Below are 26,008 nucleotides of genomic sequence, written 5' to 3' on the forward strand. Positions count from 1 at the left end.
TATAAAACTTCAAGTGAGGAGCTGTAACTGTTATCATTGCCTGTGAAAACTGTTATGTCCATGGAGATTCCTTCTGATCATATATGGTGTATCTTCCACTTTTCCAGCTGTTGTCTCCCATCATTACTTGGGGCAGAACTGTATCTCTCCACCCCTTAAATCAATGTTTCAAAACAGAGAACAAACAGCCTGCTAGAATCCACTCTGTCTCACTGATTAAACTGTGTCTCAGATCTTTGCCATTTATTTTTTTCCTCAGCCTGGGAAGAGTGGGCTACATATTTTCAAACGTCCAGACCTCTGCCTCCCTTTTTCTTCCACAGCCCACAGTTTCTTTTCATCCTTACACCTGAGATTTATGGCCAATTATCCTTCAACTTAGATTACATTCCGAATCGTCTGTCTTTTCTCTTCCATTCCCTGTTTTTTTAAGTGGAAAGTGGAAGAACAGCTCTATATTTCCAGCATAGTTCCAGCTTTCCCCCCAACCCCTCATTTCAAATCACATGCAATCTCCGTTGTTGCTTGTTAATCTCAATATTACTCCAACTTATTCCATCCTCATTTATAAATATTTATTTAAATGCATTCCGGAGAGGGTTGCCAAATCATAAATATGGAAACAAACCGTAGCCTTCCATCTCCCCAACTGTCTCTTGCACAGAATGAAATCTTATCTCAGTTCAAACCTTAGATCTATGCAGCTGAATGCCCTGCAGTTCGTAATCGCATATCTTCCAGCACACACCTTTACTTTCATTGCCAATTAAAAATCCCATAAATAGGATAACCTCTGCTTCCAGAAACGGAGTTGGTGGGTTGTGGCAGACAAAATGCTTCTACACCCAGTGCCTTTGCCTGCACTCACATTTCATGAGCATGCGAGTGCCAGACCACAGGGCAAACTGGGTAAAAGCCCATTCCTCCCATGCCCAGAGAGGAAGTAAGAGAATGCTTTAACCTCCACCGTTCTCAGTCTTTAGCTGTGTCTCCCTGCAATGTTGAGAGTTTGTCCATTCCTGGCGCAGTCTGGAAACAAGCCTGCTAGCCATCACTTACTGAGAGCCAGTGTGGTGTAGTGGTTAGGAGCAGTAGACTTGTAATCTGGGGAACCGGGTTCGCGTCTCCGCTCCTCCACATGCAGCTGCTGGGCGACCTTGGGCTAGTCACACTTCTCTGAAGTTTCTCAGCCTCACTCACCTCACAGAGTGTTTGTTGTGGGGGAGGAAGGGAAAGGAGATTCTTAGCCGCTTTGAGACTCCTTGGGGTAGTGATAAAGCGGGATATCAAATCTAAACTCTTCTAGTGATATGGGAGGTTGGATTTGCTTTGGTACACAGCCAATTTCCATCCTTAAGGCGCATGTTGGTCAGTTCTGCTTAGCTTGGAATGCCTGACAGCCTGTCTTCCTTGCTGCTACCAACCACTGAAAAGATAGAGCAGTGAGAATTTCAGGGAGGAAGAGAAGTGATTCCATTTTTAATGTAAAACTTATGAAGAATTAGTTCTGTTCTTTATGCTGTGCTTTCAAATAAATGGAAAAATTACTATTCCGGGATGGGAGTGAGGAGTTAACTAGACAGATTGCCTGCTTGAATATTCCTATGATAAGTTCTGAAAAGGTGGAAGTCAGGTGTAGACGAGAATCACCTTCATTTTTCCTGTTTAGTTGTCTGAAGTAGATTCTTACTTGCCCCAGATAAGCAATTTAATGACTGTTTGGAAGATTATGTCAATCTTCACCTGAAATGTGCATTACTGTTTGTTTAGATCATTCCAGGAGTTACTAATATCCATCCAGCTGTAAGAAATTTGGCAGTTTTATGTTTGGGTGGCTGTGGTTTGCAGAGCGAAGAATTTGCCAGCCAGCACCTTGCATTGCTGTTGCAGGTAAATATTCTACATTGTGACCTTTCTACATTATCTCATTTAAATTAAGAAACTTTATCGCTTTGAAAAGTGGCGGGGTGTAAAGGCTCATTTAATTTGCATATCTTTTCATGGAAAGGTGCAATGGGAAGCTATTTGCTAATGGGTGAACCTGGCATATGAACAATTGACCCCCATATTAGTAAACTTGGACTTGTTTTTTTGGCTCAGTGCAAGAATGCAAGGGCTCTTATTTTGTCATGATGAGGCAAGTTCTCTTGCATATTGAAATCTTTCCAATTGGATGATTAAGAGTTGATTGGTTGTTACTTTTATACCCTAGTGAGAAAGAGAGCTGCAGAGCTGTAGTTTCCCACATATCCTGTTGTGCGGTGATTGTGCACATAAGTGGAGTTAGGAATTGGATCTCCAACCTTGGCACCACTTCATGTAGAAGGACCGCAAAAACAGATTAGAGATGAGCTTGCAGTATCTCCAAATTTGGGAGTTGTGTACAGCTATTAACCAAATGAAAAACAACAAAGCCCCAACCTTCCATTATTATCTGAGACTGTGCAGCTTTTCTTATTTTTTAATCTTTTTATAACTTGGGATTACAAGCATTTTCAGGGAGGGGGGATTAAGAGACAATCATGTGCAAAACTGACACTGAAGGCAAGGGATTAAATTGGTCACATTAATGAATTCAGATGTCCTGTTCATCTTTCTAATGCCAGGTCTTGCAAATTGATGAAATAACGGTAAAACTAAGTGCCTTAAAGGCAGTCTTTGACCAACTGATGATGTTTGGAATAGAACCTTTCAAAGCAAAAAAAGAAAAATGTGCCCAAAGTGAAAATGAAGAGAATGAAATTGAAGAGAATGATAATGAGGCGACCAAGGAAACAGAAGAAGAAATTGCAACTACCCACAATCTCCTTCAGCTTCTTTCTGGGTTTTTAGACAGTGAGGTAAGGTTGTGAAATCAGCAAATATTAATACATGCTAGGAGGATAAATAAGGATGGGGTTTTTATTGTATTTTTTTAAACAAAAGGATAAAAGTATGTTGGTCATTAAATATGAAAGCAACAACTGGTACGTTTATATTCTTGCAGCTTATTGATTTCAGCAGAGCTACGTATGTAAAACTAACTTACAAAAGACATTTTTGCTTCTAACTATATGTTGGTTGTTTTTTTACTTAGATTCACAACCTTTTCTTATTTCTTGGGCTCAAGACAGGCAGGAGGAGGATCTCACAGTCCTAGATAACATTAGTACATTAAGGAGTTTTGCTTCTAAGATAAAAGGTGGAAAGACCTCATAGTTTGGAATTATTGTCAGGGGAAGATTTGATTTTATATATTTTCTCTGTGAACTAATTTAGGTCAGTGGAGATGAAGAAAGTTAGGGTAAATGATAATGGAACTTCTCTGGGGAAGATATTGTCGTTTGCAGTGGGGCAGAAAGAACAGTTGGTTCTTGCTTGACAGGTGTTTCTTGGAGGTGTTGAACACATGGTGTGCTGCGTTGTGCTGCCATCTTGCGGCTAAAGATGGGAAATGCAGACTGGTCTTTTTCCATTGGCCATGCCTCCATCACCTCAGTCATTTGAATGGATCAGACTAAACTCATGTAAGGAAATTAGTACTTGAAAAGCAGTAAAATAATTAACCAAACTACAGAAACTTAGTAAAAAGGGCATTGCAGCAAACATAGGAGAAAAAACAGAAAGGCAGCCAACCAGGTGGACCTATCTATGCTGTCTCTTCAACACCTCCGAGAAACACCTGTCCAATGGACAAAGACCAGTGTGCTTTTCCCATCTTTAGCCACAGGAGGGCAGCATAACCCACCATGTTGGGTGTTCACCATCTCTGGGGAGAGAAAGCATTACAAAGGGTAGTCCAGTGCAATTGCCTCCACCCCCTTTAAACTCTGTTTTAGGTGTAATCCAGCTACTCCTGGAGGCTGAGTCTGGCGGATCGCTTGAGCTCAGGAGTTTGGGGCTGCTGTGGGCTATGCCGATCGGGTGTCCACACTAAGTTCGGCATCAATATGGCGAGCCCCGGGGAGCCGAGGCGCGCCAGGTTGCCCAAGGAGGGGTGAACTGGCCCAGGTCGGAGACGGAGCAGGTCAAAACTCTGTTTTAGGGGCTGTATAATACGTGTGAGAGGTTTTACTTTTGCAAATGTGCTAAAGGTAAAGGGACCCCTGACCGTTAGGTCCAGTCGCGGACAACTCTGGGGTTGCGCCGCTCATGTCGTTCTATAGGCCAAGGGAGCTGGCGTTTGTCTACAGTCAGCTTCCGGGTCATGTGGCCAGCATGACTAAGCTCCTTCTGGCGAACCAGAGCAGCACACGGAAATGTCGTTTACCTTTCCACTGGAGCGGTACCTATTTATCTACTTGCATTTGACGTGCTTTCGAACTGCTAGGTGGGCAGGAGCTGGGACCAAACAGCGGGAGCTCACCCTGTCGCAGGGATTTAAACCACCAACCTTCTGATCGGCAAGACCTGCGTCCCTGCAAATGTGCTGGGGTGTCACGATTTATTTCTTCTTTATGTTTTTTTTATAGAGCTGATATATCTACTGTATGAGTGATCCCACTCCTCAGATGACCGAGGGCTGTCAAGTGCTGTTGTATTAATCTTACGGAACGAAACTCATGATAGCTCGCTCTTTTTCCTTTCTAGACTAAATGAACAATGCACCCCTAAATAAAACCTTTTTCTAGATTTCAGAATTCAGAACCGTATCTGCTGAGGGCTTCGCCAAACTCATGTTCTCTGGGCGATTGATTAGTGCGAAGCTGCTTTCTCGACTTGTTTTGTTGTGGTATAATCCGGTGACTGAAGAAGATACCTGTCTCCGACATGCCCTAGGAGTTTTCTTCCCTTTATTTGCTTACTCAAATAGGTACGACTCTCACCACTCCACTTTCCCCCTCCTTTTTGACATTTTAGGCAGTTTGAATTTAACATAATTGGACAGCAGAAGCAAAAAAGTTTGTTTTCATGCTTTAATGAGAAAATGAGAAAAGTTGCCTAGCAGTGTAGTGCACTGCTATTCCGAAGTAAGGTCCACTGAGGTCAGTGGGATTTATTCCCAAGTAAGTGTGCATAGGATTGCAGTCTCATCTCATTCTTTGTAACCTTGTCCTCCAGATGCCTAGCTGCCGTGAGTAGCTTATCTTGGTTTAGTGTGCTGGGCATGGCCACTCTACATTTTTAGCTGTACCTCTTGATGGTTATCTGCTTTGGCAGAACCCAGTATTTCATTTCTTCCTCACTTGAGTTTGGAAGAACTTCCTATAGTTTTGGTTTATTTCAAATTTCTAGAAGCCTTTTATAAGAAGTAGAATTTTGATAACAAAGAGCCCAGTTTTACAAGATTATAAAGGTGTATTTTCCCCTGTATTGGGAATGTGTATGGGAGGCATAGATGACTTGGCCCTCCATTAATACATAGAAATGACAAGACAAAATAAAAGAAGTTCCCTTGAATGTGTGTTACACAATCTGGACATACTTTCCGAAATGTTTCTTGTAATGCATTATATTAACATCTACTCCATTTTAAAAATCCAGGACAAATCAGGAATGCTTCGGAGAAGCTTTTCTTCCAACTTTAAAAATATTGTTTAATGCTCCTGCATCTTCACCATTGTCTGAAGTTGATGCAGCAAATGTTTCTGAGTTGTTTGTGGACCTAACAAGACCAAGTGGGCTGCATCAAAGCGCTAAGAATTCACGGAACTACCAGGTATGCAGGGCCCTATCCTATTTTGCTTAAGCTGAGATTGAGCAGTGCCTCCTGATACCTGGTAAATGCTAATGCTACAAGATGATTGTGGGAGAGGAGTTTTCAATATTTGATTCTTTCCCCGCCGGCCTTCCCCTCTTCCCCCTTCTTTTTGGCAGCTTGAGAGTTGTGGTCGGGAGGGGCGCCATTGTCCCACCCCCCCAACGGCCCTCGGGGTGGCATCCTGGGTATGGGGGAGGGTGCTCTGCATTCCGGCCTTGGAAGGCAAAGCCAGTTTTGGGGAGGTCGTGCTGCTTTGCGGGGAGGGAACCGCGCTGCTGTGCTGGCTACCTTCCCCCTTATTTTCAGCGGCTTGGGAGCTGCGGACAGGACGGGCGCTGTTGCCCCGTGCTGCTTCCTCCCAAGCTGCCAAAAATAAGGGGGAAGAGGGGGAGGCTGCTGGCAAAGCTTTCCCCCCAGGAAGCAGCGCGATGCAATGGTGCGTGTCCCATCTGCTGCTCCCAAGCCGCTGAAAATAAGGGGGGGGTCGCCAGCCTCCCCCCCCCAATTTTAAAGGTGTGGCTTATATTCAGGTGTGGCTTATATTCGGGCCAATATGGTAACTGCAGAAAACTCTTAAACCATAAAGACACTTGTAATGTGGGTTTTTGTGTGTGATTATGGTCATATAATAGATAAGGGTAAAAGATGCAGTAAATTTAATCTTAAAGATGGAACGCATGGAGGAAGGGAAGGAGGTCTGAGGGTTCGAAAGAACTATTTTAATGTTGGAAATCGTTTTGTTTTATACGTATATAATTTTTTCAAAAACTCAATTAAAATTATTTTTAAAAAGAAAATTCTTAAACAACATACAGTCAGATATTCCGACATTTTATTGCCTTTTCCAGGGTTTGACAGTTCATGATAATTTGGCAGTGAAAATATGCAATGAAATCTTGATGGATCCAAGTGCACCTGATGTCCGTATCTATGTAAAAGCATTGAGTTCCTTAGAACTTAATAAAGACTTCACCCAAGACCTGCTGGTTTTATTGGATGAGATCCTTAAGGTAGGTAAACACTTTTTAAATTCTATTTGGATTGTGTGTGTGGAATAGTGCTTAAATGGTAGTCCCTTAGCTTCATTTGCCATAAGTAGAAGTTAACTGAATAGGGGAGATCCTTTAAAACAAGAACTTCATGACCATGTGAGATAACTTTGGTTTCTATGGTGAAAGTTGCCCCTTGAGTGCATTCCTGTGAGTCAAGTAATTAATTAATGACCCTGGAGAACTTCATTTTGGAAAACACGTATTCATAGAATCATAGAGTTGGAAGAGACCACAAGGGCCATCCAGTCCAACCCCCTGCCAAGCAGGAAACACCATCAAAGCATTCTTGACATATGGCTGTCAAGCCTCTGCTTAAAGACCTCCAAAGAAGGAGACTCCACCACACTCCTTGGTAGCAAATTCCACTGCTGAACAGCTCTTACTGTCAGGAAGTTCTTCCTAATGTTTAGGTGGAATCTTCTTTCTTGAAGTTTGAATCCATTGCTCCGTGTCCGCTTCTCTGTAGCAGCAGAAAACAATCTTTCTCCCTCCTCCATATGACATCCTTTCATATATTTGAACATGGCTATCATATCACCCCTTAACCTTCAGCCTTGAGTATTGTTGATGATAAGCCTTTATTTGCTTTTAGTTTGCCAATTCTAAAAAAAACCATAGAATTAAAACGAGTGATTTTAAAACTTGGCATGAGTGTTTTCCAGCAACATTCCTATATCTCTCATGTTGCCGTTTGATTATTGGCAGTTATTTACTTGGACTTCTTTGTTAATGTGTGTGCGTTAAAGCTGAAGTTAATTTAAACTGCTTCACATCTAAGATGGAGAAAAAAAGATGCATGTATTGTGATATTGATATATGCCCATTGCACAATTACCTTATAATTAATTCCCACCATTTAAGGTTTATTAATATTTACCATTATCCTTCACTGCAGAAATTGAAAGATAAAATGTGTTTACGAATGATAGAAAAAGTGAAGAGCAACATAAATGGGGGGAAAAGTACTACTGGAGACATCTCTGAAGCGGCACATGAAATGGATGTTTCTCAAGTAACTCAAGACACTGCTCGTCCCGACAAACACCACTATAGTGACAGAACATCTAATTCCGCTGACCAGAATGGAGAAGGTAATGTAAAAATAATCAACAAAAAAAGACCTCTGTGTTGTTTTAATTCTTTGTTTGTCTCTAGAATAGCTGTCTAATGTAAAGAATGTTTGCTGTCTAATGCTGCCACCCTGTACCTACTTAGGTAAAGGTAAAGGGCTCCCTGACCATCAGGTCCAGTCGTGTCCGACTCTGGGGTTGCGGCGCTCATCTCGCTCTATAGGCCGAGGGAGCCGGCGTTTGTCCGCAGACAGCTTCCGTGTCATGTGGCCAGCATGACAAAGCTGCTTCGGGCGAACCAGAGCAGCGCACAGAAACGCCGTTTACCTTCCTGCCAGAGCGGTCCCTATTTATCTACTTGCACTTTGACATGCTTTTGAACTGCTAGGTTGGCAGGAGCTGGGACCGAGCAACGGGAGCTCACCCCATTGCAGGGATTCGAACCGCCGACCTTCTGATCAGCAAGCCTTAGACTCTGTGGTTTAACCCACAGCGCCACCTGGGTCCCTTGTACCCACTTATGTAGAAGTAAATCATTGGGGCCTATTTCTAAGTAGACATATGCAAGATTGCAATATAAACCAAGTTAACCCGAGAGAAAACTGTTCAACTTCATGTCTGATTCTATATTGCCTCTGCATCAAGGAGAGCATCCAGTAAGGTTTTTCTGCACAAGAGCCACTGAAATGAGTGGGCAGGCATTTATTATATGTACATACTTTAAATATTTTTGTATTTTGCTATATTTATATCTTTACTTCCCTTCCCTTCAATGAACACAAGGTGGAATACAGTGGAACCTCATTGAGCATCACAAATGAGTGGGGATTTGAACCTCAACAGTGCCAACATCCCCCCCCCCCATTTTTACATGGCAATGTGCAGCAAGATTCTGGTTGAGGCTGCAGGTGCCTGCCATCTTCCTGGAAGTTAGCAGCCTTGAGTTTCCTTTGCAAGGCAGCTGCTCTCGAAAGCATATGGATCAATATGGCTAACCTGACCCAAGAATTTCTCTCTCCCCCCACATATGCAAAGAACTCTCCTGTCCCCGAACCTCTCTTATTGCCAAGGAAAAATAATAAATGAATGGAAATAGAACCTATCCAGGTGACATTGGCACCAAAACCCCACACATGCACTAACTAAAATAATGTTGAAGTTCTACCATCCCATCCATCCCTTTCCCCCCTTTCTTCTCCCTCAACCTTATACTGTAAACAACACTAATGTTTCACATCAAATGTAACTGATCTGTAGAAAAGATGTTGTAACCAAAGAAAATCTTCAATAGAAATTATTTTTTAACAAAGAGGGAAGGAAGGAAGGAAGGAAGGAAGGAAGGAAGGAAGGAAGGAAGGAAGGAAGGAAGGAAGGAAGGAAGGAAGGAGAAAAAAAAAGAGATACCTACTGGCCACTGTCTTGTAGGCTTGCTTGGGAGCACTAGGCTGGCATGGAGTTATGGAGAACCCACAGGCTGATTCAGCCCCCAAAGAGGGTACCATTTTAGTGGGGACTTGTGCAGTAAAACTTTCAATCGGATTTTTGCCCGCTAAATTTAGGGTCTATGATCTGAAACATATATTTTTTTGAAAAGGACTTCAAATCTCAGAGATGCGCTTAGGGCTGCTTGGATAATAATTTCTGCTTTTGATGTTCTTTGTGTTAAGTAGAAAATAAAGAAACCACTCAAATAACTGAAGAGAGAGTGAGCACAACTGCAAAGTCAAGATCTTCAAGAAGAAAAGCCACAAAAGGTATTTAATGTTCTCCTGTAAATATATTAATAGTATTTGTTTTGTGAAACATTTTTTAAAAATTTTTAATTAAGATTTCCCCATAATACAGTAAAAGAACAGCTACAGAAGATACAAACCGAATAAGTAAAATATAAAGTTCTCTCTTAAAAGTAATTATTGGCTCTTATAACCCACAGAGGACGGTGGCTCCTGGGATCTTTCCTTTCTCCTACCTGCCTCTTACCCTGGGAGACCAACATTTCCCTGTCTCTCACAGGGTCCTCCATCTACCCTCATGAGTATACAATCATTCCTATTGTCTGTTTTAATCATACAGGCAGCAAGCAATTTACACAGGGCTTACAAGTGTAAGCCTACCTCGCCCTGTTCCGCTGTGCCCCTTTTTGTGACGTTTTGGGGTCATTTCTGGGCTTGGAGCGTTTGTGTGGTCATGCATATATCGGACTTGCCTAAAACAGTTGCTGCCTGTACATTATTTTATTTTATTTTATTGCTGCTGTGGGCAGAAATATTTTGTTTGTTTGTTTATGACTTTCCCCAGTTTTATATTTACAGGTAATATTTTCATCCTTGTACAATAATTCACATAGACTTCCCTACCCAGCTTTTCATGGTAGTTCAGATACATCTTATTTAACTGCATATCCATTAATTTATCCATCCTCTTCCCCACCCTCCATATCATTGTTATCAACTCTTGATCATATGATTACCCCTACTTGAACATTAAATTTAAAGTCATATGCTGTATTTGTAGATATTCTCCAAAGTTTCCCCACTCACTCATTGTCTGTTTTTCATTTTGATTTCTTATTTTACTGGTTATGCTCGCTAATTCTGCATATTCTGTCAGTTTGTACAACCATTGTTCTTTTCCTGGAATCACTTTTTGATTCCAATTTTTAGCTTACACTGTTCCTCCTCCTCCTGCTGCTGCTGCTGCGTACAAGAATAGGTTGCAAGCCTTTTTTGGTGTTTCATCTCCAATTATGCCCAGAAGGAATGCTTCTGGTTTCTTAAAGGTAAAGGGACCCCTGACCATTAGGTCCAGTCGTGACTGACTCTGGGGTTGCGCGCTCATCTCACATTATTGGCCGAGGGAGCCGGCGTATAGCTTCCAGGTCATGTGGCCAGCATGACAAAGCCGCTTCTGGCAAACCAGAGCAGCACATGAAAACGCCGTTTACCTTCCCGCTGTAGCGGTTCCTATTTATCTACTTGCACTTTGACGTGCTTTCGAACTGCTAAGTTGGCAGGAGCTGGGACCAAGCAACGGGAGCTCACCCCGTCACTGGGGGAAAGTCAATTTAAAGATCTTTTTTAACTCAACATTTTCGGGTGTATTTGCACTGCCACCACAGAAAAAAGTAATTTGTGGTCTTTTAGGTCTGAGAAAAACGGAAGAGAAGTCTCTGCTGAGAAGAGGAAATAACAGAATTGTGGAGTCCGAAAGTGAAAGGTAATTTTTGTGCAAACATGGAATGTTTATGCTGCAACTCCTGTTTCGATTGGACAAACATTTATAATTCTCACTCACCTCCCCACCAGCAGACATTCAGCTAAATTGATCTGTTTAGTCATTTGCTGATTTACATATATACAACAGGACTGCAACTTTGGGTGACTTCTGCTTGACCCTGTGACAGTTGAGCTGTGGCGTCCTGCAGGGCTACAATGTTCCCCCCAATGCTTTGAAACATGTATACGAAGCTATTTGGTGCTGCCATCATTTGGGACTTTGGGTCATCATTATGTGGACGATACCTAGCTGTCTCCATACCATCTGACAAAAATGCAAACGCAACATGCTGGCAAATAACTGTTAGTGAATATATAGTTGGTTAGGATGTCATTCAAAATATATGAATAAGCCACTTTGAAAGTCTCAAAGGAAGACGTCTCTCAGAAGTCTCAAAAGGACAGTATGTATTTGAGACACCTGTGGTCAACTTTATATGTCCTATGCATTTGTGTTGTAAGCATTAGCAGATACACTATCCAGTGAGCACTGATCCACTAGCATGATCTCCACGTATGAATATTTCATTGATAATTATTCAGTATGTACCTCTTTATATATAATTTTGTTCTGCTATATAACTTACATCCAGGTTGTTCAGTTTTGTTCTCATTCATTGCTTGAAATGCCTTGTATTCCATTTCCAGCTGATTAAGACTTTATTCCGAAACAGTTGAACTATTCCAGATATACTGTCATTTGACTTAAGAGAGCCTTCTTCGTTTGAGACTTTTGTGAGACGTCTTCCTTGGAGACAGCTTGGCTATCATTGTTTTGTTTGATTCTTTGTTTGACTCTGATACATATAACAACTTGTAGTTGCTTGTATATTTTGTGAGATGTGTTGTATGATATATACATCATTTTGAAGTGGCTTATTGGTATACAGTATTTTGAATGACATCATAACCAATTATATATTCACTAACCGTTATTAGCCAGCGTGTTGCGTTTGCATTTTTGTGGATTGTTAATTTTGCAACACGGGTCCATACCATCTGAAGCAGACGTAGCTGTGTGGATAATGAACTGATGTCTGGAGGTCATGAACTGAAGGAGGGACAAAAAACTGAAGCTAAATCCTTACAAGACAGGCAGTGTGGCTGAGTAGTTCCCATGTCTGCCTGTCCTAGGTAGTGTTCCATTCCCTCTGCAGGATCAGGCTAAGGTTTGGAGGGAGCTCCTGGACCCACCTTTGTCATTTGAGGAGCAAGTGGTTTCAGTGGCAAGGAGGCTGGTTCAACAGCTATAACTGTCCCCGGGCTGGGAGAGCCTGGCTGCATGCTGTGGTCATTTCCCATCTCGATTGTAGTGCAAAGGCTCTGCTTGACAACCTGAAAGCTGCAGCTAGTGGAGAATGTTGTTGCTAAGAGTGCTGATTGACACTTAGGTTGTTACGTAACTGTGTAGGATCTTGCAGGATCCACACTTGCAGCTTATATTGTTATATACTGATTTGTTTTGCATCCTGCCCTTCCTCCTGAAAGAGCCATGTATGTTACCAGACCCACTTAGGAAGTCCTGAACAATTTAGGTTCTAGGGCAGGGGTCAGCAACCTTTTTCAGCCGTGGGCTGGTCCACCATCCCTCAGACCATGTGGTGGGCCGGACTATTTTTGGGGGGGGGGATTGGAATGAATGAATTCCTATGCCCCACAAATAACCCAGAGATCCATTTTAAATAAAAGCAAATGCTCTACTCATGTAAAAACACCAGGCAGGCCCCACAAATAACCCAGATGTGCATTATAAATAAAAGCACATATTCTACTCATGTAAAAACATGCTGATTCCCGGACCGTCCGCAGGCTGGATTGAGAAGGCAATTGGGCCGCATCCGCATCCACGGGCCTTAGGTTGCCTACCCTTGGTCTAGGGCAGGGGTCCCCAGACTACGGCCCCCGGGCCGGATGCGGCCCAATTGGCCTCCCAATCCGGCCCGCGACGACGCCCGCTGCTGCCGCCCGCTCTTACGGCGCGGCGGCGATCTTCAAAATCGGAAAAAAATCGCCGAAAATCCTTTGTGCGCATGCGTATGGGCCTCTCCCGACCCAGAAGAGGTCATTTCCGGTGCACTTCCGGGTCGGGGGAGGCCCATACGCATGCGCACAAGCGATTTTCGGTGATTTTTTTACGACCGTGTGCGCATGGGCGCGCACTCCCCTGCCCTCCGGCCCGCCGCGCGGTCGGCGTGGCGGGCACCGGCCCGAAGCCCGGTAAGTCTGGGGACCCCTGGTCTAGGGTCTGTATGGCCTCTACCAGTACCAGCCTGCCTAGGCTTTACTTTGGGATACTTTCATGCTGGTCACAGGCGAGTGCGGCTTTTTGTGTGGTGATGCAAGATATGGGCATCTCTGTAGTTTCACCCCAGCTGGGGGTGAGAATGGGCGGATAAAGGAGAGGTGCATATGACCTTGAGCAGAGAGGTAAAGAAGGCTGAATTTCACACAATAATTCGCAATAGCTCAAATAATTGAGTGTTGCTTCTAGTTTAAAATGGCTGGCTTTGTATTAATAATTTCTAAAACCTGTTACTTTGCAGTGAAGATCAACAATCTGTTTCACTGGCAAGACCATCACGCCAAGCAAAAGCAACAGCACTTGAAAAAACCAGAATGAATCTCTCCAAGCTTCTGGACGAATAATTGACGTGAAAAGTAGACCAGTGAGCTGGAAGCTGGTTGTAAACCCACTTTTAAATCATTGTATGTAAAAAGCAAAGCATACCTGCTCGGTAACTCTTTTTCTGCTTAATCCTTTTTGTGTGTGCACATGCAGTAAATGGTAAGACTTGGGTATGCAAGTACAAATACTTTCTTCTTTAATTTCAAAAGTGTTTTTTCTGACTTGATATGTGGATGATTTGAGAATAGTACCACCTAATGAAGTTATGTTGCATATCTGGCTTAATTGCAAGCTGCATTCTGTTTCCTGCATATGGTGCAGGTGGTAACCTATTTATGGATTATAGGTCATGTTTTTTATACCATGCAAAATGTATAAATGTTGAAGTTACTCTTTTAAAAGATGAAATAAAGGCCATTTACTAGATGTTAATCATCTTTACCAGTTTGATAGCTGTGAGATTATTTTGGCTTCAAAGGTGGTGGTGAAAGCAGGATTAGAAACATGCAGAATTTTGGTAGATCGGACTGACATAAAATTCTAGAAGCCTCAAACCTTAAAATCTCAGACTTATTGCCTTTATATTTGAGATGTATTTGAAACAGGTCAGTTCAAGTTGTGCCCCCTGTACCTTGCGGCAATTATTATTATTGATTATTATTATTGCCCCGCTCATCTGACTAGGTTGCCCCAGTCACTCCGGATGGCTTCCAGCATATATAAAAACATAGTAAGACATTAAACCTTAGAAAGCTTCCCTATACACGGCTGCCTTCAGGTGTCTCATGTTGTTATTAAAAAGAAACCATTGGTGGTGGGAGTAGTTATAGAGATGGCTAATGATCCATTAGTGCTGGTTACACCTTGTGTGCTAGAATTCTCATCCACTACCTGTCACCTTTTGGTGGAAAAAAGTAAGTGCTCATAATACTTAAAGCTGTGTGAAGGCGTAAAATGCTGCTGTATTTTATTAGCAACATTTTGGAAATGGGGTGGGTTTCTTTAAAATCTTGGTTGTAGAGTGAATATTGAATAGTTGATTTATTATATTGATATATTGTTTAAACTGGCTGTAGTATATAATATGCTCCATATTTGAAAACATGGTGCCAGGACCAACGTGTGTGTGTGTGTGTGTGTGTGTGTGTGTGTGTGTGTGTGTTAGAAGTATCAAGTAATCTATTTTTAAAAACAAAACTATAGACAATGTAACCATTTTAAGACAGAAAATCCAGAATGTAGTTTATAACCATTTTAATCTTAGTTTGATGTAATTTCTACAAGTTTTCACCCCCATCACCGAACACTTAGCAAAATGTTGATAAAATGAAGGCTTAGGAAATGACTGAGTCTATTTTCTCTACAATCAATGGCCCTTCAGATTATAATTATTATTATTTTTTTAAAAATGACATTTCATAGAATAGGTGAAAATTATGATTTAGAAAGCATACCATACACTTTAATAATTATAATCTGTAAGATTTTTAAAACCCTTTGCATTTTTATACAGCTTTGCACCAAGGTAAACTATCTACTGAATGTATGAATAACTTTTACACATCACGTTACATAAATATATTAACATCTGTGCATGAAATAAAACCAGAGAATATATCATTAGCGGCAAAAGAATAGAAAGAAATACAGCATACTGTAAAAAAGACAGTATCTCATTCTTATGACCTATACTGAAGTTGTTTTGTATTTACATGCAAAGAGTCACAGCCAACTAACAATGTTCATGGTTTACTATGAAGCCACAACCCCAGCATGTCATCTCATGATCAAAAATGCTTATTCAGCAGAAAAAACAATTGCACGCAATGTACAAAACAATAGTGCAAGAAGAGCTGCAAACTCCTTGTTCTCTTCATCTTTGAGCTTTTGGTTAAAAACTATACAGCTGACCAGAGATGCTGTTGTGAAACTTAGCTTCTACTCCATGGGTAGATTTAAGGCACATCATTATTTTCACAGGTTGGGTGCTTATCTTGTGTCAAATATGTTCCAGTTTTCTGTTTTTTCATATGTAGAAACTGGTTAGAGGGAGGACAGGAATTAAATTTAGATTAAAAATTGAAACTACCATCTAAAGTGGATGCAGCAACCTGACTTTTATTGCACTGTCCAGAATATCAGGTTTCATTGGCTTTCTAAGTGCTGCCCTGTCCTATTGGATTGAGCTATTTGAGCATACACAGATCCCACCTCAAACTACTGTGAAACTGGATTTCCCAATCAGGAGTCTCCAAAGTGATTAGCAGTGTAGTACTTCTCTATCTGGAAAACTTCACAAGGGTGTAGTGGTTTCGAGCAAAGTTTTAATTAACGCTTCTAAAAATGGGAAATGTTGAAACATCTTGGGCTTTGCAGAGGCAGAAACTGTCTGCTTCTAGTGCTGGAATACTCTCCAAGCTACGGGCTTATTCTACTACTCAGTACACCTAGAGACATGTACGGTATATAAAATAACCATGGTAAGGTTGTTTGGGCTTCTCAGTGCATGTATTGGAACTGCAATACATGTCTAGTGCAGACATCTAGTGCAGTCGTGGGTGTGAATCTGTATAGGAAAAGCTACAACTTTCTCAAGTCTGCTGCAAATGCACAACACATGGCTCTCTGGCTTGTAGTAAGGCACAGATGTATGTATGCTCTTGCATAACCCTCTCTCAGTAATCAGGGAGATGAGGACAATTCTGGAATACATTTGGTTGGATCCTGAGAGCCACAAGCAGAATGACTTTTGCAGAATTTCTTTTCTCCCCTCCACAAAAAAAACAAAAGCTTCTGAGGGTTGGGGAACCCTTTCGTAAGGGATTTGAGAGGTTGCTTACACTTTGCAGTTATTGGGTTCCAACCCCATTTTTGTTTTGCTATTATACATTAGGGTATTTGCTTGCTTTTAATGTAGAGCCTGTCCTGTACACTTCAAATTATTATACTTTCTATATCATGCTTATTCTCTGGTGGCAGCAGCAGATGGAAGAGGCAGGCAACTACAGTGGTACCTCGGTTTATGAACACAATTGGTTCCAGAAGTCTGTTCATAAACTGAAGTGAATTTTCCCATTGAAAGTAATGGAAAGTGGATTAATCTGTTCCAGATGGTCCGCGGAGTACTTAAACTGAAGCGTTCATAAACTGAAGCGAACTTTCCCATTGAAAGTAATGGAAAGTGGATTAATCCATTCCAGACGGGTCCGCGGAGTACTCAACCTGAAGCGTACTTAACCCGAACCATGGGTGTAATTGGTTCCGGAAGTCTTCATAAACTGAAGCGTTCATAAACTGAAGCGAACCCAAAAATTCATAAACTGAGGGGTTTATAAACCGAGGTTCCACTGTATTAGACTTCTTTGCAGCTAATCTAAGAAGCATGGATTGATATCTGAGAGTGCAGTGCTTGAAAGTGATTTCTGCAAATATTTCAAAGGGTATGTGGGAAGGACTTTTGTACCTCTGCACACTTACTGCTACGTTTCCAATAGACTTGGGTAACTGAAACTCAACTGGAACTAAGGTGTGTTCATGCAGGCTCTACATGCTATGCTCAACAATATTTTTAAATGCATCTGTACATCCGCCAGCAAACATTTTAAATATTTCACTAAAACCACACAAAATACAGAAATATTTTGTTAGGTAACTGGATGAAGTGCCTGGGTTTACCACATTTCAGATGAATTTACTGCCAGTTGCATAATTTTAGCTCAAAAAGAAGAATGAAGGAATTCTCTTAGCCACTGAACACCATGCTTCTAGGTCATGACATTCCCTTATAAAGAGCCTGGCTTTTCTGTGCAATTAAGCAGCAAAATATATTTTACTTAGTATGTTAAGTTGCACATATATTGAAAGGTATAGTTACACTACATACTATTTTCTCCTATAAATGAGTGGCTGTTTCTTTTTTATGGAGAAATGTCAAGAGTTGCATTTAGGGACAGCTATAGTATACCCTGTTGATCCAGGATGAGTCACTAGCTATATACCACTAGTGCGACTAGTTATGATCAAGACTATTCTTAAGTAAGCCAGTGACATTACTGAGATTTTAACTCTTATAAATCCTACTAGTGTATTTCAGCCCGTTCAATAACGGGCGCTAGAATCCTGGGGTTCGGAGAAGCGCTTGCGGGACCTGTCCTTGCGGTCGGCGGCAGGGGGGCAGGAACGGAGGAGAAAGCGCTGCTTTCTCCTCCCTTCCTCTCCCCCAGCCGCCGACAGGAAGGACGTGGGACACAAACGCCTACCTCGCCGCCTCCGCTTCGCAGCCTCCCGCTGCTCCTCTTACGGGCCAGGGAGGGTTGTGAGGAGGAGGCCTCCGCCGGCCTCCACCCTCGCTTCCCTGACGTGCCCTGCAGTGAGGCGGTGTCTGGCCGGGAGCAGCGGTTGGAGGAGGCAGATGGGGGGAGAGTGTGCGCGTGCAGTCTCTCTGTCCAATCCCTGTGTCCCTGGGGCACATGCGCAGTAACACAGGGACACACGGAAAACTTGGACGCAGAGACACTTGCATATTATTATATAGGATGCTAGCTGCTACACCTAAAAGTCTGTACATGTTGAGAAAAGATTCAGATCAAACAGTATAGGAACTGGGCTGGTGGAATCATCCAGATGTCTAATATTACTGCACAAGTCTTAGAAGAATGAGTCTGCATGTCTGCCTTTGGGAAAAGGGCCAAAGGGGACCATCGGTTAATTCCGACCATTAAAATCCAACTTTTTTAAAACGGTGGCCTACATTCAAAACTCTTGGATAGGGTACCAGGTACTCATGAATTGAATGGTGGCACTGGAGGCTCAGGGGATTTGCCAAGGACTAGGGGTGGGTCCCCCCCTCTTTCTAGTTTGGGCTGGTTTGCCAGTTAAGGTTCTGTTTGGATAGAAATGACTTTGCCACTGTACTCCATGCTCTGGTAACTTCCAGATTGGATTATTGCAATCTGTGGGGCTGTCCCTGAAGACAACTTGGAAACTTCAATTGGTCTAAATGCAATGCTACCAGATTAGTGTCTGTGATTCGGTTCAGATCTTATATTACCCGTTTTAAAACTGTTGCACTGGTTGCCAGTTCATTTCTAGGCCCAATCCAAAGTGCAAAGTGTTTAAAAGTCCTAAACAACTCAAGTCTCAAATACCTGAAATATCATTTCCTTCTCTACAGACCCTCTCAGGTGTTAAGGTCAGCAGAGGGGGGGCCTTTTGGGTTATTCCACTACCCTCAGAAGCTTGGGGGGGAGGGCAGCAGCCCAGGAGAGGGCATCTTCTATTGCAGCTCCTAAGTTGTGGAACTCCATCCCCACACATCTAAATCATACCGCTCTAGCAAACGCTGTAAACACCTCTTTTGATACCCAATATGTATATTTTTAGGATCCATCTTATTTCTGTGATTGCAAAGAGTTTTAAACTGTTATAAGAATTGTGTTTTAATGGTTGTAACCCACCCTGAAACTTTAGGATGAAGGATAGGTAGTAACTACTACTATTATTAATAATTCAGAGTGTAGTTGCCAACACCAAGACCCAGAAAGCCATGGTTTGTAACTGCATAATCTCCTGCACTAATTAACATTCATGACAATCCAAACCTAAAGATCCCATGGAAAGTAAGCATCCTTTATGGCCAAATCAGCTTATTTACAAAAATACATAACTGCAAGCTGTATTACTAATCTCCAAACATAGGTATTACTCTATATCTGAGCTTTGTGCTTTTAACACATCCTTGTAGGCCACTTCAAGCTCTTGCATGGCCAAATGCATAGGGTGTTATTCAACTTCCATTTTACTCTTGAGAAGATCCAGTGAAATTAAGAGACCTAACTTAGCCACGTCCTTTCATTTCCATAGGACTACACTGAGTAAATTAATTGCATTCCACCCAATGATTGACTCTGCAAACTTCTAGAGCCTATATATAAGCATGCACATTCTGGTCTGTAAATATGAACTAGATCAGGCATCCCCAAACTGCGGCCCTCCAGATGTTTTGGCCTACAACTCCCATGATCCCTAGCTAACAAGACCAGTGGTCGGGGAAGATGGGAATTGTAGTCCAAAACATCTGGAGGGCCAAAGTTTGGGGATGCCTGAACTAGATTTTCCTCTATCTTAGGCAGTACCTGACTTCTAAAAAAGATGGCACAGTCCTGAAGAGGATAATTTGTGGACAGACCATTCTACTATATCAAATGGCTGCTTTGGGGAAGTGGAAGTCCCCTTTATCAGCCATGCACATTCTGGGATCTGTGCATACTCTGCTCATGGAATCCCTCCATCATCTTCTGCTGGGGAAAATTTCCTTCTCCCCATTGGGCTGGTGAGGGAAATAATGTAATTGGTGAACATTACCGCACTTGAAGATTTATAACTTGGGCCGTCTGAGCAGAAATACCAGGGCAAAGACACAATGGGACTGACAACTTTCAAAAGGTATATAAGTGCCCTTTTCACTATAGATGGCATAACTATACCTTCTAGTGCAAAGGTTTACATAACTCTGCGGAAACAGATACTGTAAAAAGCAGCCTGGGATGGATTAACCCTATAGTTACTCTTGCCCAATCTAACGATCCTAATTCTACTTAGGTTGAATCATTACAAAATGTTAAAATATTCTGGCATCTTTATACATTTATTTGAAATATAATCTGCAAGATGAGTAGCTGAACACATGATTATTTTTTTAAAGAAGAAATGCCTACTGCGATTATACAATGTTGGATTGAACTTTCCCTCTCCCCCCCCCCAAAAAAATCTCAATTTATAATCAGTTTATCAAGCAAAGCTAAACCATAAACTGTGATGCTCAAATACTAAAGAAACACCATCCAAGTAATATACATGTGCACAAACTCCTTGCTACACTGTTTCTTGGTGCTTCCATGCAGATACCTCAGACTGGGAAGGCAGAGCAGAACTGCAGACTACAATATACAATGTACTGTATACAATATACATGATTGTCTGTTCTGTTTGATGAAAGCCTGGCAGGTCTGGCTCTGGGAAGGGGCGAGAGAGGGAAATGTTTAGCCTCCATGGAAGTATATCTTTCCTCCCCATTGAATCTACAGAACTCCCCCCCCCCAAAAGCTATGAACCTGGAGACTTTTGAAATCCATCAAAAGTACATGAAAATAACTGACAGCTCGGTGCAGAGGTAGATTTATTACTGGAATGATATCTAGGGACCCTACACATTTCAAGCTACACAAACGTCATCACCGTGGGGTAGCATCAGTCCTGATCTAGAACAAAACCGTTTCAAGTCACTCCCAGTTCCCTCTGCACTCAGTATGTAGACTAGTGTCCTGGACTGGGGGAATCTGTGCAGAGAAGCAAGGGTCTACTAGCAAGGCCAATGCAGGTGTGCACCTATTACGATGCTCACCTGAGTCCAGCTTAATGAGCTGGATTGGGTCAGAGATTGGGGGAAACCCTTTCAACCCTAAGGGAAATAAGGACACAAGAAGTTAACCCCAGTCCTCCACAGGCATCTAGTTAAAAGTCCATAGCTTCCCACAGTTACATTCCCCTTAGTCTGTCTCAGGTGAGGTAACAGTGCAGAAGTCCCAAGTATCCAGTAAAGATCCCTTCCCAACCAAACAACTTGCCAACCAAGTTGTCTGCCAAAGGGACAATTTTAAGGAAGCTCTGCAGACAAAAAAAGAAGAAGCTAATTTTAACACCAAGAAAAAATATACATAAAAATAGGGCTCATTACAGCAATCCCAACTTCATCAGAGAGAGGTTTCTGAAGTTGCTATTTTCTGCAGGGTTGTTTCCAAAGGTCTTTTGAAAAAACAACAACAACACCATGCACATATATCTTAAGATACACACAAAATGTCACATAAAAACACAGCAATGCAATTTTACTCTGCATTGGGGGGGGGGGGTGGAATCTTAGGAAGCCAGTTTGCCCAGCATGCAACTTCTGGGCACCATGACCGAATGGCTAACCATTTTAAAGAGATTTTGGCATGCATGTTCACAAGTCAGTCATAAGAAGCTTACGAATGGGCACAGCCCCCCAGGGCACTTTCTGGGAAGACTATGCCTGACCATCAAAAGAAGCAAAGAAGCTCTTACCCCAGGTAGCACATGCTTGCCTGGCAGCAACCCAAACAGCCCCCAGAAAGGTAGTGTCTAGATCTTTGAAGCAGTTTTGCTTAGTTATTACAGCAATGGCTTGCTCAGTTTTTACAATCATTCACAGTATTGCATGCTTATCAGCGACTACAAGACAGATGGACTCATCTTGACGATTCATGGGTTTTGCTGTTAGACTTGGGAGCTTCCATGAAGAGGCAACTGAAATGGGATCATGGAGTATTCAACAGCTCTGCTTGCAAATCCTCCCAGCAAAGGCAGTCCGACAGGTTTAAGAGGTCCTATAAAAAAGAGAAAATTAAGACCTGGACTTCACACATTTTTGTATGAATGGTGTGTGCGTTCACAATATCCAAAATTTAGCAGAGGTTTCTGATGGTACAAACCCATTTAATCAGGACAAATATATTTATTCTTTGCAATTTTTGTCAAATGCTGTTTTTCTTTATAGTTCAGCTAAATTAAATAATCCAGCCTTAGTAATTTCAATGGAAAAGTTAAGCATGTGGTGTAGTGGTTAAGAGTGGTAGACGCCTAATCTGGGGAACCGGGTTCACATCTCTGCTGCTCCACATGCAGCTGCTGGGTGGCCTTGGGCTAGTCACACTTCTCTGAAGTCTCTCAGCCTCACTCACCTCACAGTGTTTGTTGTGGGGGAGGAAGGGAAAGGAGATTTTTAGCCGCTTTGAGACTCCTTAGGGTAGTGATAAAGCGGGATATCAAATCCAAACTCTTCTTCTTCAGTCTTTTCCACTGAAGTCAATGGGGCGTAAGGCCCAACCTTTGTCCAAAGCTTACAAATTCAGAATTTGTCTGTCAGTGATTTGCAAGGGAGCCACATACATAGTGTTGTAAAACTTTATATTATTGCCTCAATTATCAATTATATTATTACATAAATTATCAATTGAAGGTATTTACATCATCCAAGGAAGCGTATTCCATTTATCTCTGTTTTGAGATAACCATTTACACAGGGGTTGTTCTGAACCCCTGTGTGCATCAGTGAAATAATGTAGAATGGGGAGCACCCTGGAGATTCCCAGTGGCTCGCGAGGAGACCAACCCTCCTTGCAAGCCAGAGGCTTGCTGAAAGCTTCCCTGCACCTCAGCTGAGCTGGTCATGGCTCCCGTTGTCCCTCCGGCTTGTAGGAGCTGCAGACACATGGGGGTTTGCACAGCTGACACGCAATGAAGTGAGAGCTGGAGAGGCAGCAGGGCGCTTTGTTGAGCAGCTGACCTGAACAGCCTCAACAAACCTCTGGCTCACGGGGAGACCCTTCCCAGGACCCAAAGAGGACTCCTTCCGAGTCGGAGGCGCAGTGGGGCTTTCCAGCTAACAGTAGCCGCTTTCCCATGGGTCAGCTGTTAGCTAGAAGGCTGAAGAGCCTCAGTAAAGCCCTGCTGCACCTTCTACTCCTGAGGAGACCCTCCATGGAGCCTGAAGAGGATGTCCCCTTTGGGCTCCAGGGAGGGTCTCCTTGCAAGCCAGAGGCCTTTTGCGGCTGCTTAGCAGATGTGCGGGAAAGTTTCCCTGTGTATCAGGTTAGCGGCTCAACAAAGCCCTGCCGCCCTTCCAGCTTTCACAGCTGATGAATAGAGAAGTTTCTTCCCTGAGCATCAGCTGTGCAAGCCCCTAAATTCACCTTAATAACATCTTCGTCCATTCATCCCTTTTTGAACATTCTATCAGGCTTCATTGCCTGCAAGTTAACCCACAAAATCAGAGAGCTGACTACCAGAATTAAGAAAGTTCTTTCTCCGCTTCTGATACACCTGCCCTCCCATTTGTACATGCCCATGCACATCTGGATCTTAATTCTGGAGGTCTTTGGCTGCACAGATCAATGTATGGTGACCAGTTAAAGAGACATCAAATCTGCTCCTAGTTTAGATAGGCAACTATTCGGGGCATTGCATCGCTGAAAGTAAGCATTTCAAAATCCTATGGATTTACTAACGCAGCTCAGTTGGTAGAGCACGAGACTCTTAATCTCAGGGTTATGGGTTCAAGCCCCATCTTGGGCAAAAGATTCCTGCACTGCAGGAGATTGGACTAGATGACCCTCACAGTCCCTACAATTCTCTGATTCTACTGCCCCATTGAGTAACTTTGGCTTGATTGTTCCTTTTCCTCCTGATTTTGTAGGTAGCTTATTTGGCCCCCCCTAAAAAGGGTATCAGAGTTAACAGACATTATGTAGTTTTAGTATTTCATCTTAACATAAAACCAGTGTTTGTTTTGGTATCTCATCTTAAGTAAGTTCCAATATTTCACACTCAAAGCTAATTTGAAATAAGGCCAATTGCTTTTATCTTTTCCCACAGCTGTAGAAAAATAACTGGAATTGAAACTTTCGAAAAGGATTTTTGTCCCCAGCTCAGCAAGAGCATCCGGGGCAGATTCACATCCTCAGCTAACAAAAAACAGAACGAGGGGAAAAACCCCAGAATGAGATGAAAAGAGAAACAGCAGACAAGGCAAATAATCCAGTTAGGGATGCCTGTGTGTGGCAAGAGCTTTCTTTTGCAAGTCTTATCTAAAACTTTGCATATGAGCTGGGATTCTAATGCATGTTACATTAACAATGTGACAAAATATTAGGAGGAGCAGGGAATCACCATTGCCCCCCCCCTAATCATTATATTGGTAACCCCCCCTCGACCTCGTGGCAAATAGCATTTGGAAAAACCTGTTACTGGAAAAAATAGTGCATTTGTGCTCTCCAGCTCCAGAGAGGCACCATGTTAAGGGGGCAGTGAGAAGGAAAACCTAGCTCCTCTCCCAGAGTGTCGGCAGCAGTGCTTTCAGGTGGCACACATTTGGGTGCGGGTCGTGTCCATGTTAGTTGACTATACTTGCTGTAGACATTTTGTACATAAACCCTATTAATAATAAACCCTGATTTTGGTGACATTCAAGGTCAAACTGTAAAGCAGCAGTGCGTTTCGAGGTATCTATTGCTATTTTATTTTTAACGTCTTATAAAACAGGTTTGCAGAAGACTAGATTTGCTGATATTGTACTCATCAGCAATTTATCAGTAATTGCTGGTCATTTTTTAATACTAAGCTATAGTGTTTTGCATTGTCACTCTATTGTTTACTTTTTAGGTGTTACTTCTTTCTTGAAAAATGTAAATGAACGACAAACTATAGCAATGCTTTCGGTACAGGACAGTAACATACACCCCCCCCCCACCAAAATGAATTGATTCATCAACCAATCTGCACAACGTATTAATATTTGGGTAACATTTTGACCTATCATCTTCTGATCACAAAATGAAGTGCAAGTCCTTCTGCTTCTCTAATTCACATTAGAGGACTGTGGGAGAAAGCAGTTAAACATAATAGGAAAGGGTGGCTGGTGGCAAGTGCATAATAGGGTGATGACTTCTTTTGCCTATTAATGACTAAAATGAGGTATATTCCATTGAAATATTTAAAAAGGTTAGGCACAAACCGTTTTTAATTTTTTTTTATGCCGTTTTACCATTTCATAAAATTGTATTAACAATTCTATATATATTTCGTATCAAATTTGGACACAACACCACATTCCACAATGGGGAGTGTTCTTAGCAACATAGGGTACACAAATGTCACATTTGAGCAAGGTAAAAGCCCCTTTTGGGGACCTCAAAACTCTGCCAGCAGACCCTGCCGGGCATGCTGGGAGAAGAACCTACAGGAGAGGTAGCAAAACACTGTCCTCTGCAGCTAAAAAAAGCTTCCTTGTGTGTTTGATGACCCTGTATAATGTTGTATATATGTGACTCTAAAGCTTGGGTTCAATTTTATATCTGCTTACAGTGACTTCAAAAATGGTCAAAAAACAGATAAATAAAAATGTTTACATCATTTTGTGCGTGAGTTGTTTTTTTTAATCAAATCTCTTTGAAAGTAAGATTTTATCTAATCTTTAATGAAAGCTCCTCAAATTATGATACAAGGAAATGAGGCTGTAAAAAAGTCATCACCCCAGTGCACACCCAAAGCAGCATTGGTTACTTGGGCAATTGGCAGGTGCAGGTGACAGGTCTGCCGGCATAAAATGTGTGATCAATCAATCAATATACTTTATTCGACCGATAGTCAGAACAAAAACATTTCACAATACAAAGATAAACATATAAAACTGAAGGCATCAGGAGGATACATAAAATATAAAAAATATA

General features: G+C 42.1%; 2 protein-coding genes, 1 long non-coding RNA gene and 1 other non-coding gene across 9 annotated transcripts in view; 3 read left to right on the plus strand and 1 right to left on the minus strand.

Annotated features, from left to right (window-relative positions):
* Positions 1–14,144, plus strand: part of NCAPG (non-SMC condensin I complex subunit G) — a 40,112-nt gene extending 25,968 nt beyond the window's left edge. For 2 of the 4 annotated variants that reach the window (XM_060278971.2, XM_088658261.1), the window contains 9 exons: positions 1,771–1,890; positions 2,607–2,840; positions 4,611–4,792; positions 5,464–5,638; positions 6,529–6,690; positions 7,628–7,823; positions 9,470–9,556; positions 10,946–11,018; positions 13,621–14,144. In XM_060278971.2, coding sequence (XP_060134954.2) covers positions 1,771–1,890; positions 2,607–2,840; positions 4,611–4,792; positions 5,464–5,638; positions 6,529–6,690; positions 7,628–7,823; positions 9,470–9,556; positions 10,946–11,018; positions 13,621–13,723 — 1,332 coding nt within the window. In that variant the 3' untranslated portion in view covers positions 13,724–14,144. The remainder of the gene's footprint in view (positions 1–1,770; positions 1,891–2,606; positions 2,841–4,610; positions 4,793–5,463; positions 5,639–6,528; positions 6,691–7,627; positions 7,824–9,469; positions 9,557–10,945; positions 11,019–13,620) is intronic. The other 2 variants (XM_060278972.2, XM_088658262.1) reach the window with 1 other exon arrangement.
* LOC148687275 (uncharacterized) overlaps positions 1–17,159 on the plus strand; it is a 337,005-nt gene extending 319,846 nt beyond the window's left edge. The window contains exon 2 of the long non-coding RNA XR_015947149.1: positions 17,029–17,159. This is a non-coding gene — a long non-coding RNA (uncharacterized LOC148687275). The remainder of the gene's footprint in view (positions 1–17,028) is intronic.
* Positions 3,812–4,094, plus strand: LOC148687276 (signal recognition particle RNA). The gene has a single exon (XR_015947918.1).
* A 3,171-nt stretch (positions 17,160–20,330) lies between the features above and the next one.
* LCORL (ligand dependent nuclear receptor corepressor like) overlaps positions 20,331–26,008 on the minus strand; it is a 59,599-nt gene continuing 53,921 nt past the window's right edge. For 2 of the 3 annotated variants that reach the window (XM_035111648.3, XM_035111647.3), the window contains exon 8: positions 20,331–22,108. In XM_035111648.3, coding sequence (XP_034967539.2) covers positions 21,999–22,108 — 110 coding nt within the window. In that variant the 3' untranslated portion in view covers positions 20,331–21,998. The remainder of the gene's footprint in view (positions 22,109–26,008) is intronic. The other variant, XM_088658175.1, reaches the window with a different exon arrangement.

Source organism: Zootoca vivipara, chromosome Z1, assembly GCF_965207765.1.
Source record: "Zootoca vivipara chromosome Z1, rZooViv2.hap1.1, whole genome shotgun sequence".
Taxonomy (NCBI): domain Eukaryota; kingdom Metazoa; phylum Chordata; class Lepidosauria; order Squamata; family Lacertidae; genus Zootoca; species Zootoca vivipara.